Below are 12,720 nucleotides of genomic sequence, written 5' to 3'. Positions count from 1 at the left end.
GGCGTTTAGGCCCATTGTTCCCTGAAGGTGGCAACGCAGGTCAGTAGGATCATCAAGAAGGCATACGGCATGCTTACCTTCATTGGACGAGGTATTGAGTACAAGAGTTGGCAGGTCATGTTACAATTGCATAAGACTTTGGTTTGGCCACAAAACTGCGTACAGTTTTGGTCGCCACATTACTAAAAGGATGTGAATGCTTTGGAGAGGGTGCAGAGAAGGCTTGCCAAGATGTTGCCTGGTATGGAGGATGCTAGCTAAGAGGAGAGGTTGAGTAGACTAGTATTATTTTCATTGGAAAGAAGGCAGTTGAGGGGGGACCTGATTGAGGCCTACAAAATCGTGAGAGCTGTAGACAGGGTAGATAGCAAGAACCTTTTTCCCAGAGCCTAGGACTCAATTACTCAGGGTGTCATGAGTTCAGAGTGAGAGGGGGAAAGTTTAGGGGAGATATACATGGAAAGTTCTTTACGCAGAGGGTGGTAGGTGCCTGGAATGTGTTGGCAGCTGAGGTGGTAGGATTGGCAACAATAGCGTCACCTAAGGTGCATCCTAGACAGATACATGAATGGTCAGGGAGAAGAGGGATACAGATCCTTAGAAAATAGGCGGCAGGTTTAGATAGAGGATCTGGATCAGCGCAGGCTTGGAGGGCCAAAGGGCCTGTTCCTGTGCTGTGATCATCTTTGCCCTTTGTTTTTTGAAGAGCTTATGCTTGAAACGTCGACTCTCCTGCTCCTCGGATGCTGACTGACCAGCTGTGCTTTTCCAGCACCACACTTTTTGACAGCACACTGTAGAAGTCTGTTTGAAGGACATGGTCAGTGTTGAGTAGATGGTGGAAACTCTAGACCCCAGCTCACAGATGATATGTAGAGGTAGGAGGCAGTAGCAGGAATCTCTGAATGTGAGCGTTTTCACGTCTTCAGTGCGATGCCTCACTGCTCGTGAGGGATATTTATGGAAATTGGGACCGGACTTGTTGATCTTGGGTCTCTCTCTGTTATTTTACCTGGTAACATTTCCATTCCCTTTATTGCTGGACCGTTGGGATATTCCACCACCACATGTGTACTCGCAAGTTGCAGGTTACTGTGCAAATTCATTCTCTGGGCATCAGAGACATCTAACTTAGAAAAGACCAAAATGTCCCAAAATAGAAAATGGCTGATTCTGAAATGAATGGGAACTTTCTTCAGCTTGAGATTGGCTCACTGGCAACACCACAGATTTGCCTTCATAGGGAGGTACAGTGTTATTCAAGATTCACCGTTTGTATCGTCTCTGAGGGCATTCAGGATCACTATCAATGATCCATGAGGAAATTCAGAATTTCTATAATTCACAAGGAAATTTGGGATCTGTGTATGCTGAGGAAATTCAGGGTTGACTTGTGCTTAATTCTTGAGGATACAAAGAGAGGAACGTTGGAGCAGGGTTACTCTGTTCGCCTGTTTAAGCATGCCCTACCTTGTACAGTTTCAGCAAGACTTCCCCACTGTTATACTGTAACCCTCTTGAAATACGGGCCAACATTCTAGATTAGATTAGATTACTTACAACAAGTCCACACCGCCCCGCTGAAGCGCAACCCACACATACCCCTACATCTACCCCTTACCTAACGCTATGGACAATTTACCATGGCCAATTCACCTGCCCTGCACATCTTTGGACTGTGGGAGGAAACCCACGCAGACACGGGGAGAACGTGCAAACTCCACACAGACAGTCGCCTGAGGCGGGAATTGAACCCGGGTCTCTGGTGCTGTGAGGCAGCAGTGCTAACCACTGTGCCACCGTCCCTTAGCCTTCCTGATTACCTGCTGCACCTGTGTGCTTGCTTTCTGTGTTTGATGAACAAGTCTCTTGCAGCTTTCCACAGTTTTCCGCCATTTAAATAATACCCTGGTCTTTTGTTCCCCCTTCCAAACTGAACAGCTTCCCATTTTCCCACTTTATACTTCATTTTCCCAGTTTCTGCCCATTACTTAACCAATCAATATGGCAGATTTGGTTATGGCCTCAACTCTCAAGACACTTGACCTCTCATCTATCAAAAATCAATGGAATTTAGCCAAAATAAGTTCAATAGTCCAGCTTCCATGTCCTTCTGATAGGAAGATTCCATACTCGAGTGACTCTCTGAGAGAGAAAAAAAATTCTCCTTGTATCTAAAGGTGTCCTAAAGGTGTTTACAATTGACATAGATGTTTTAGAATTGGGGACCAAGTGTAGTGTGTCAACGTTCTCAGATGACACTAAGATGAGTGGTAGAGCAAGTGTGCAGAGGAGACTGAAAATCTCTGGAGGGGATATACAGAGGAACCTCAATCATCCGAATATCAATTATCCAAATATCGGATTATCCGAAGGAGAGTTTGAGGTCCTGATGGAAACATGACATCAAAGAGATGTTTCCAATACTGATCATGCCTTTTGTTTACAATTGTTCAACACTTACTGAAATGCTGCTGAGAACCTCCTGGACATTGATGGGAGCCCAGGAACCGTCTCCAGATGAATGACCGCCCGCCCTCTCTCTCTCCCCACACTTTCCCTGGAGTTCTACACATGTGTGTACCCTAAACCCCCCTTCCACCAGATAATCTCTCCAACATTGTCAAGTACAGGGCAGAGTGGAAACTTCTCAAAAGGTTGCAATACAAAGTTGTGTAAGTGGCTGTGTGTCTGTGTCTGTGTCTGTGTCTTTGTGTCTGTGTGTGTGTGTATGTCTGTGTGTGTATTTGTGTGTCTGTGTGTGTGCGTGTCTGTGTCTGTGTGTGTGTCTGTGTGTGTGTCTGTGTCTTTGTGTCTGTGTGTGTGTATGTCTGTGTGTGTATTTGTGTGTCTGTGTGTGTATTTGTGTGTCTGTGTGTGTGTCTGTGTGTCTGTGTCTTTTTGTCTGTGTGTGTATGTCTGTGTGTGTATTTGTGTGTCTGTGTGTGTGTCTGTGTCTATGTGTCTGTGTGTGTGTCTGTGTGTGTGTGTGACTGTGTGTGTGTGTGTGTATGTGTGACTGTGTGTGTGTGTGTGTGTCTGTGTGTCTGTGTGTGTATGTCTGTGTGTGTGTGTCTGTGTGTGGTGTCTGTGTGTGTCTGTGTGTGTGTGTCTGTGTGTGTGCGCCATTTGGAGACTCACCCCCCTAAAGGCAGCAGCAGTCTTGGTGTTAGAGTCCAGCCTGCCAGAGGGGCAGACGGGGCGGACAAGGTGGAAGGTGGGTGGGGGTGGACGGGAGGGTGAGATTGGAGGGGATTGGGGGTGAATGGGGGCGGAATGGAGGTGGACTGGGGTGGGGTGGGGTTGGATGCGGGGTGGGGTTGGGGGTGCGGAAGGCAATGGGGTTGGTCGTGGTTAGAGGTGCACATGGGGGGCAGAGGTGGGGGGTGCACGGTGAGATGGGGCGCACAGGGGGCAGGGATTGGGGCAGACAGGGGGTGGTGTTGGACAGGGTTGGGGGTGCGGACTGGGGGCAGGGGCTCGTGCACGGTGTGCTGCTGTCTAGTCTATTGAACGGGGAGTGGACTTAGAAAGTGCTCACTGTGTCAAATACCATTGAACGGATGGCTTCAGCAATGCTGCAGGTCCCTTACACACAAGTGTATATCTCTGCTCAGAAACAAACCCTGAGACAGAGAGAGGGAGCAAGGCAGGCAGAGCAAGGAAAAAGGAAAGTTCAGAAAATGCCAAGCCCCAGAGGAGAGACATTGAATCAATTAACCGAATAATCAATTATGTGAACGAAATGGTGCCCACCCATCTCGTTCGGATAATCGAGGTTCCTCTGTAAATAGGTTAAGTGAGTGGGCAAGGATCAGGCAGATAGAGTACAATGTTGATAAATGCAAGGTCATCCATTTTGGTCAGAATAACAGCAAAATGGACTATTATTTAAATTGTGAAAAGTTGCAGCATGCTGCTGTGCAGAGGGACCTGGCTGACCTTGTGCAAGAATCACAGAAGGTTGATTTGCAGGTACAGCAGATAGTTGAGAAGGTAAATTGAACATTGTCCTTAGTTGCTAGAGGGACTTTAAACACAGGGAGGTTATGTTGCAGTTGTATAGGGTGCTGGTTTGGCCACACCTGGAATACTGTGCACAGTTTTGGTCTCCATGATTGAGAAAGGATGTACTGGCGCTGGAGGGGGTACAGGGGGAGGTTCACTAGGTTGATTCCAGCATCGAAATGGTTGTCTTAGGTGGAGAGATTGAGTAGACTGGGACTATACTCATTGGAATTTAGAAGAATGAGGGGGGATCTTATTGAAACTTATAAAATTATGAAGGGAATGGATAAGATAGAAGTAGAGAGATGTTTCCACCGGTGGGTGAAACTAGAACGATGGGGCATAGCCTCAAAATAAGGGGGAGCAGGTTCAGGACTGAGTTGAGGAGGGACTTCTTCACCCAAAGGGTTGTGAATCTGTGGAATTCCCTGCCCAGGGAAGCAGTTGAGGCCACATCGTTGGATGTTTTCAAGGTAAAGACGGGTAAATGTTTGAACAGTAAAGGAACTAAGGGATAGGGTGAGAGGGTGGGTAAGTGGAGCTGAGTGCACAAAAAGATCAACCATGATCTCATTGAATGGTGGAGCAGGCTCGAGGGGCCAGATGGCCTCCTCCCAGTTCTTATGTTCTTATGTTATGTTTTCATCCTTTGCCTGTGTCTCCCAGTTTTACCATCCCACAAGATCATGTTGATAATGGGACCATGAGAAGTACTTTTATAAATTAAATTGTATTGATAGATCGGGAAACAGCTGACTTCTTGTGACAAACAGGGGTTGCAGACCAAATCTGAAACTGCTTTGTAGGAACAGAAAAGTAGGAAGAGAAGCAACATTCTTTACATTATCATTGCTACACTTTGAAGTTCCATTTAAGATTAATCTTTCCTGCCAGCAACATTTTGCTCATGAGATGACAGGCAAAAAAATAAAATGAAAAGGCATTTGGATCCAAAATCTAAATATTGGACAAAGTCCATTGATTGCAACTGTCTGAGTGAATGGGTTAATTTGAGGTCGTCTCCCTATTATCTCAGTCAGTCATTAGATTCATCACAAAATAAAGTCTTGCAATTGCACTGATTCGCTGGCACTTAATTTGATAAATTAGCTCAATCCTGTACCCCTACTGTGCGAGGGGAGTTAACCCAATGAATATTCATTCCATTGGAGAAGGTTCATGCGACATTATAAGTTGTTCCATGGTTTCCAGTATCAATAAATCGTGAAGTGGGGTGGTTTTTCTCATCAAAATGAGGGATGCCATTGGTAGTGAATGAAGTAGGTTTTCTCTATTCTTGTATCAGACACCAGACTGTCGGGAAGATCCAAAGGAATCAGCCTCTCCTGTCGTTCAATACACCTGAACTCAAACTTACTGCAGCAATATTCAGATTTAGTTTTATCCTTATGTAGCCTGAAATGAATGACATCAAATTCTACCTTTGAGATTACATCTACTGACCTTTGAACTTTGTAATTCTGTTGACTCCTTCCATCCAGTTAAAATGTGGAAGACAGTTAATCCCTTTGGCAGAGCTTCAAAGCTGGCTTTCCAAAAAGAGTGACAGGGATCAGCCTGACAATGAAAACTCCAGATTACAAAGGCAGACCCGTGCTGCTATCATGAACACACCTCGTGGGTATCACTGTGAACAAGCCTGACAGCTGAATTGACCTGTCATTGTAATCTTCAGTTGTCAAAATGGTAGCTCAAAGCCATTGTTGAACCACCAGTATGAGTAAATGCCTACATAATATGTTCGGAAAACTGTTTGGCACATACATAGGTATTGCATGTGTATAGCATTCCTCTGTTCACATCCTTGAATGCAATTGTTGACCTTCAGCCAGAGTAACAATGTAGAATACAACTGCGATAAGTGAGTTTAGATCAGAGTGGTGCTGGAAAAGCACAGCAGGTCAGGCAGCATCCGAGGAGCAGGAGAATCGACGTTTCGGGCAAAGAGGCAGGGAGCCTCCAGGGTGGAGAGATAAATGGGGGGGGGGGGGGGGGGGCGAGGGGGGTGCTGGGGAGAAGGTAGCAAAGAGTACAATAGGTGAATGGGGGTGGGAATGGAGGTGATAGGTCAGAGGGGAGGATGGACTGGACAGGTGGGAAGGGACCTGTCCTACCTGCCAATCTCTCTTCCCACCTATCCACTCCATCCTCCTCTCTGACCTATCACCTCCAACCCCACCCCCATTCACCTATTGTACTCTTTGCTACCTTCTCCCCAGACCCCCCCCCCACCCCACCTCCCCATTTATCTCTCCTCCCTGGAGGCTTCCTGCCTCTATTCCTGATAAAGGGCTTTTGCCTGAAATGCCGATTCTCCTGCCCCTCGGATGCTGCCTGACCTACTGTGCTTTTCCAGCACCACTCTGATCTAAACTCTGGTTTCCAGCATCTGCAGTCCTCACTTTTGCCTAGTTGCAATAAGTGAGTAGGTAGTGGTAATATCACTGGGCTAGCAATTTAGACCCCTCCTTCTAAAATTCTGGGGTCATGGGTTCAAGTCCCTCCAGACAAGATGGTGAAGTTTGAACTTAATAAGATTGTGTTCAATGGTAACTTTCAAAAGAGAGTTGGATATTCATTTGGGAAGGGATCAACAGGACTGATGGCAAGAAAACAGCGGAGTTGGACTGTTGGGAGATTTCTTTCAATGGGACGAATGTGTGAAACCATTCTCCTCATTTCACACTAAATGCATCATAAATAACAGGGGGATATAGAATGGAAATCGATTCTGATGTGCAATTTGCTGGGCCAGCCATCAGAAACTCGGCACCACAAGGATAATATTTTGGAACTCAGGCCAACTTTACTCTTCAATTTTTGTGTGTGTCTCTTCATAGTTCCCCAATTGTTCAGCTTGGCGGAAGCTGCTGATGGATTCAGCTGACCTTTCAAAGAGTATTTTAGTCCCCCTCTGTTCCCCATCCCTTTCAATTTAACTTTATCAGCAACAGAAGCTGGAGGGGGACATCTGGTCGAGATGTACAAGGTTACGAGAGGCATGGACAGGGTGGATAGAATGCAGTTGTTCCCTTAGACGAAAGATCAAGAACAAGGGGGCACCCTTTCAAAGTGAAAGATAGAGGATTTGAGGAAAAATGCTTTCACCCAGAGAATATTAGGAAACCTCACAACCTTTAAAAAGTATTTGGATGAACACTTGAAGTGTCATAACAGATAAGGCTAAGTGCCGACTGCAGGAATGTGGGGCTGTTGTGTATTTTTGGCAGTATACACACGATGGGCAGAAGGACTTTTTCTGTACTGGATGATTCTATGATTCTTACCTGCGCCAGCCACTAGATTGCTGCTTGCACAGGTGGAACTTTCATAAGAAGCTGTCCCTCTGGAAGTGGTGGGAGCTTGCATTCTGGCCCTTGATTCACTTTCCCTCCTGCTGTCCTGTTGCTACTTTTTCTGGTTTCAGATTCGTCGGACTCTGTTCCACAGGAAAAGGCCATTTGACCTGTCAAACCTCTTTCAAAGAGTGATTCCATAGGCTCTCACTGTCTCTCTCTGCTTTTTCGCTGCAGCTTTGCTAGTTTTATACTCACACATCTCACCATGATCTGGAGAGTCATTGCAGTAAATAATCGAGAGATACCCAGAAGTAATTATGTACGATGATTGAGAAATAATATGCAGAAAAGAACTTTTAATTCACTGATGTTTACATACACACATGTAAACACACAGACAGATGCACACTCTGTCTCTCTCTCTCTCATACACACACACATTCCCTCTCTCTCTCTCTGTCCCTTCCACTGTCTCTCATTTACACATATACACCATACTCTCCCTTACTCTAGCACAAACACCCACATTGACACACTTTCTCACACTCTCTCATGCACTCATTCTCACACAGACTCACACTCACACATACATTTTCACACTCTCTCACACACACCTTCTCGCATACACTCTCAGTCACACACTCACACACACACTCATTCTCACACACTCTCTCACCACATATACACACACACTCACACTCACACACACCCGCTTTCTCTTATACTCTCACTCACACACACACACACACTCACTCAATCACACACACTAATAAATTCACATGCAGATACATACACACAGAGAGGCAGAGATTTACACACAGTGTCCTACATGCTTTTCCCCAAGGCCATGACCTATATTTTCTTCCTAGCTAGTATTTGTCTTCATTGTGTGATCTGATGAGATTACTGGGAATGTTTTCCTAATGGCTTTGGTAATTCAGTCTTTTATCTACTTGTGTGCTATTAATGAAAATCAGTGTTGAGCTGCCGCTGATGGACTCAATCATTCTTCTCCTGCTTCTCTCTAGAGTGACTGCTCAAGTGACAGCGATAGCGAAGACAACTTTATTATGATCCCTCCACGTGACCACCTGGGTCTGGCCATCTTCTCTATGCTGTGCTGTTTCTGGCCTCTGGGTATTGCTGCTTTCTACTTCTCCCAAGGGGTAAGACGTGTATGGTTTTGTTTTTTCATATGACCATCAGGCAGGATGATATAGGCATGTGTGGGCGTGCACATGTCTATATTCACAGATGTGTATTGTGTGTATGTGTGCATATATGTGTGTGTGTAGTGTCTTTGTGTCTGTGTACCTGTGTTTGTTTGTGTTTATGTGTCTGTGTGTATCTGTGTATGTATCTGAGTATGTGTGTCTGTGTACCTGTGTGTGTGTGTGTCTTTCTCTGTGTATCTGTGTGTGTGTGTCTGTGTACCTGTGCATGTTTGTATGTATGTGTCTGTCTATCTGTGTATCTGTGTGTGTTTGTGTGTATATGTTTGCTTGTCTATGTGTGTGTGTGTGTGTGCGTGTATCTGTGTATATCTGTGTATGCGTTCGTGTATGTGTGCATATGTGTGCGTGTGTATCTGTGTCTGTGTGTGTGTGACAGAGAGAGAGACAAAATCTATGTGTGTATCTCTGTGTGTGTACGTCATTCTTGAGCATGCATTTATGTCATGATAAACAAGTTGCAACAATCATGTTGTTTGCTGAGTATTGATGGAAGGAGATGTGTAAATGGAAGAATTGGCACATTAGCATGAGATTAAACAGTACAGATCCTATCAGAAATGTTCTTGCACCTCTTCCATGTAGCCTAACATTATTGCTGTTATTCAAATACACAGAGATAGGCAGCACTTCAATACTCACCTAAACAGCAGTCCCACATAGAGGGTGGTGTTGTATGAGCAGTCCTCACTGCATACGACTCTGCTGCAAGAGGCTGCCTGCACTAATGGGAATTATTGGTATTGGGGTCGATTTGCTGCAATCATCCTCTGTTCAGGTAAGGATCTACAAGGTGTAAATAAAAACCCAAAACCCTGCCGATGCTGGAAATCAGAAACAGAAACAGAAATTGCTGGAAAAACTCAACAGACCTGGCAGCATCTGGGGAGAAAAAGCAGAGTTAACATTTAGGATCCAGTGATCCTTTTTCAGAACTGAGTGTAGCGAGGAAAAGATGAGTATATATGCTTAGGATGGGCGGATGAGTAAATGATAGGTGCAGATGTATCTCAAAGCTGTTTCTGCCGTTGTCAAGGTCAATGTCAGATGGTCAGTCCAGTTCCATGCCTTTTTTGAGACTTTGTAGTGATTGATAAACGAAGCAGCTAGCTGGGTCACTTCAGAGTCAATGACATTGATGTGGTTGTTTTTCACTTTTCTTGAAAGGAGAAAACATAAAACATGTGTCTCACTCAGACTGCAGTCTTTTCCCCCATTATGTTCATAATCTGAAATAACTTCCAGGCAGTTTCAGTTTAATTTGTATTTCCCTGTTTTAAGTCCATCCCTTTGGGACATCACTGACAATTCATCATGTGACATTCTCGTCTCTCTCTCTCTCTCCCTCTCTCTCTCTCTCTCTCTCTCTGTCTTATGATCCTGCTCCGCAGCTACATGCTGAGAGAGCAGCGCTCCGAAAGCTAGTGCTTCCAAATAAACCTGTTGGACTATAACCTGGTGTTGTGTGATCTTTAACTTTGTCCACCCCAGTCCAACATCGGCTCCTCCACATCATCCCTCTCTCCAGGCAGTCATTAAAATTACATCCACGGCTGTAGACTCCTTCTTTAAAAAAAAAGGTGGCCGCATTTGTGAGATATTTGAGGTTCCTCTATCGCCATGGTAATTAATAATCCAGAAGAAGCAAGTTGAAACCTCACTGCAGAAGATCTTTAAAAAAGCAACTTCTAGGACAGATGAGGGACTATGGCATGGTTAATCGGCCTGTTGTATTTCTGAAGAAGAGCTTATGCTCAAAATGTTAACTGTCCTGCTCCTCAGATGCTGCCCGACTGGCTGTGCTTTTCCAGCACCACACTCTTTGACCGAGGCTCTTGGTTACGAGAGTACATTACAACTTATGACAGCCAGGCTCTGTAAATAGCTCACTGTACTATTCCATCCTTTTATTTTTAAAAAAATTCACCAGCCTTTATTGTCCATCCCTCATTGCCCTTGAGAAGGTGGTTGTGAGCTGCCTTCGTAAACCAATGCAGTCCACCAGCTGTGGGTTTACCCACAATGCCTTTAGGGAATACAAATGGCAGGACAATTAGACAGCTACTTTGATTCTGTCTTCAGAGAAGAAGACACAAAAACCTTCCCCAAAATGTTAGGGAAGCAAATATCCTTTGGAAGGAGAAATTAAAGGAAATTGGTATGAGTGAAATAATAGCGCTGGAAAAATTAATGCAACTAAAAGCAGGGTGGGGGTGAGATGTATCCCAGGAGACAAGGCAGGAGATACTGGGCATCCTGGCAGCAATCTTCGAATCCTCTCTGGCTGCAGATGAGGTGCCTGAGGGTTAGAGGACTTCAGCATTGTCCACATATTCAAAAAAGGAAGGAAGAGGTAGATTGGGTAAAAACAGCCCAGTCAGCCTAATTCCAGTCGCTGGGAAGTTATTACAGCGATCTCATACTAAAGGAACATAGCTGTACTTGGAGACACACAATTAATCCAGAGTAGTCAACATGGATTTGTGAAGGGAAGATAAGCTGGACAAATTTGATTAAATCTTGGGAGTAAGCCTATCTCCTAAGATTACATCATATTTCATTGTAACTGAGTTGAATTGGTGCCAGACAGTCTGGAGAGCAGAGGGTTAGACAGGCAACAAATGGCATTCATTGTTTCTGAGTTGGGGAGAAGTCTTTCCAACAGCATTCTTGCTCTTAATTAATATCGGGCCTCTCCTCCGTTAATGCTATCACTGAAAGCAGAATTGGGCTGATCCCTCTGCAGTGGATTTGAACAGCCATCCAACACCTGGCATTCAGGCACGCACATGAATAATTGGCATGTGAGAAAGATTTGACATTTCAGGCAAAAGCTCTTCATCAGGAATTCCTGATGAAGAGCTTATGCCCAAAACGTTGATTCTCCTGCTCCTCGGATGCTGCCTGACCTACTGTGCTTTTCCAGCACCACACTCTCAACTCCAATCTCCAGCATCCTCAGTCCTCACTTTCACCTCCATGACAAAGATTGTTCGGGGCCAATTCAGCTTTAACTCCTACAATAATCAAGTCTTACAGCCCAGAAGGTGGCCATTTGGCCTATCATGCCTGTACTAGACCTTTTTAAAAACATCCATTCTGCCCATTTCTCTGTTCATCTACCCAATTCTCTCTAAGTACAGCCATAGTCTACAGTTGCAGGGTTGACTATTTAAGAGAAATTTCTTCACCGTGGTGAGTCTCGGAAATTCTCTGCCACTGAAAGCAGTTGTGGTCAAAACACTGAAGGTTTTCACTAGAAAGTTAGATATACTTTTTAGGACTAAAGGTGTCAAAAGATTTGGGGTAGCAAGCTAAAATAGGGGAGTGAGTTGGATGGTCAGCCATGATCATATTGAATGGTGGAGCAGATTCGATGGGTCGAATGGCCTACCCCTGCTGTTTTTTATGTTTTTAGGATTCTAAATGCTCATTATTGAATCAGTTTCTGCCAACCTTTCAGGTTATGCATTCCAGATCATAACATTAATCTTATACCAGTTTGTTTATATTGCTCCAGCTCCCAGAATGGACAATTTTAGAAGTATGCACATTGGAAACAAAGAAACTAGGAGCAGGGAAAGACCATTCAGCGCTTCACGCCTGCTGTGCTATTCATCATGATCATGGCTGAATCTCTGTCTCAATGAAATGTTCCTGCTGTCGCCCCATCCCTTGATGCCTTTAAAATCTAAAATTGTATCTATTCCCTCTCTTAAATGTATTCAGTGACTTGGCCTCCACAGCCTTCTGTGGTCAAGAATTCCCATGTTTGTTACATTTTATAATGTTTTAATGTTTTAATTAAATTTGTTCTGACCTTTGCCTGCCCATTTCATTAGTCTATCTATATCCTACTGAAGCCCGCAAGTAATGTCGTCACTGATTATTACTTTTCGAACTTCCTTTTTATTGTGGGGGAGTGGGGAGAAAAGGCAAGAAAAATGCATAAAAAGGCTGGTCCTTTCTAAAACATGACAAGGAAATTAAAATTGAAACTAAAACAGTTGACTGGAGAAGACAGATGACCAGCCTGGGGCAGGTAGGCAAAGGTGAATAACAGTAGCTTTTATCTCAAGATAGAGCTGAAAATGTGTTGCTGGAAAAGCGCAGCAGGTCAGGCAGCATCCAAGGAGCAGGAGAATCGACGTTTCGGGCAT

The 12,720-nt window shown here is 44.6% G+C and overlaps 1 protein-coding gene across 1 annotated transcript in view; it reads left to right on the top strand.

Moving 5' to 3' along the window:
* syndig1l (synapse differentiation inducing 1-like) overlaps nt 1–12,720 on the top strand; it is a 212,265-nt gene that overhangs the window by 127,250 nt on the left and 72,295 nt on the right. Inside the window, exon 3 of the mRNA XM_072568216.1 lies at nt 8,357–8,494. Within this exon, the coding sequence (XP_072424317.1) occupies nt 8,357–8,494 (138 nt within the window). The remainder of the gene's footprint in view (nt 1–8,356; nt 8,495–12,720) is intronic.

This window comes from Chiloscyllium punctatum, chromosome 4 (genome assembly GCF_047496795.1).
Source record: "Chiloscyllium punctatum isolate Juve2018m chromosome 4, sChiPun1.3, whole genome shotgun sequence".
Classification (NCBI taxonomy): domain Eukaryota; kingdom Metazoa; phylum Chordata; class Chondrichthyes; order Orectolobiformes; family Hemiscylliidae; genus Chiloscyllium; species Chiloscyllium punctatum.
Note: the sequence above shows the minus strand (reverse complement) of the source record. Positions and strands in the feature narration are given on the sequence as shown.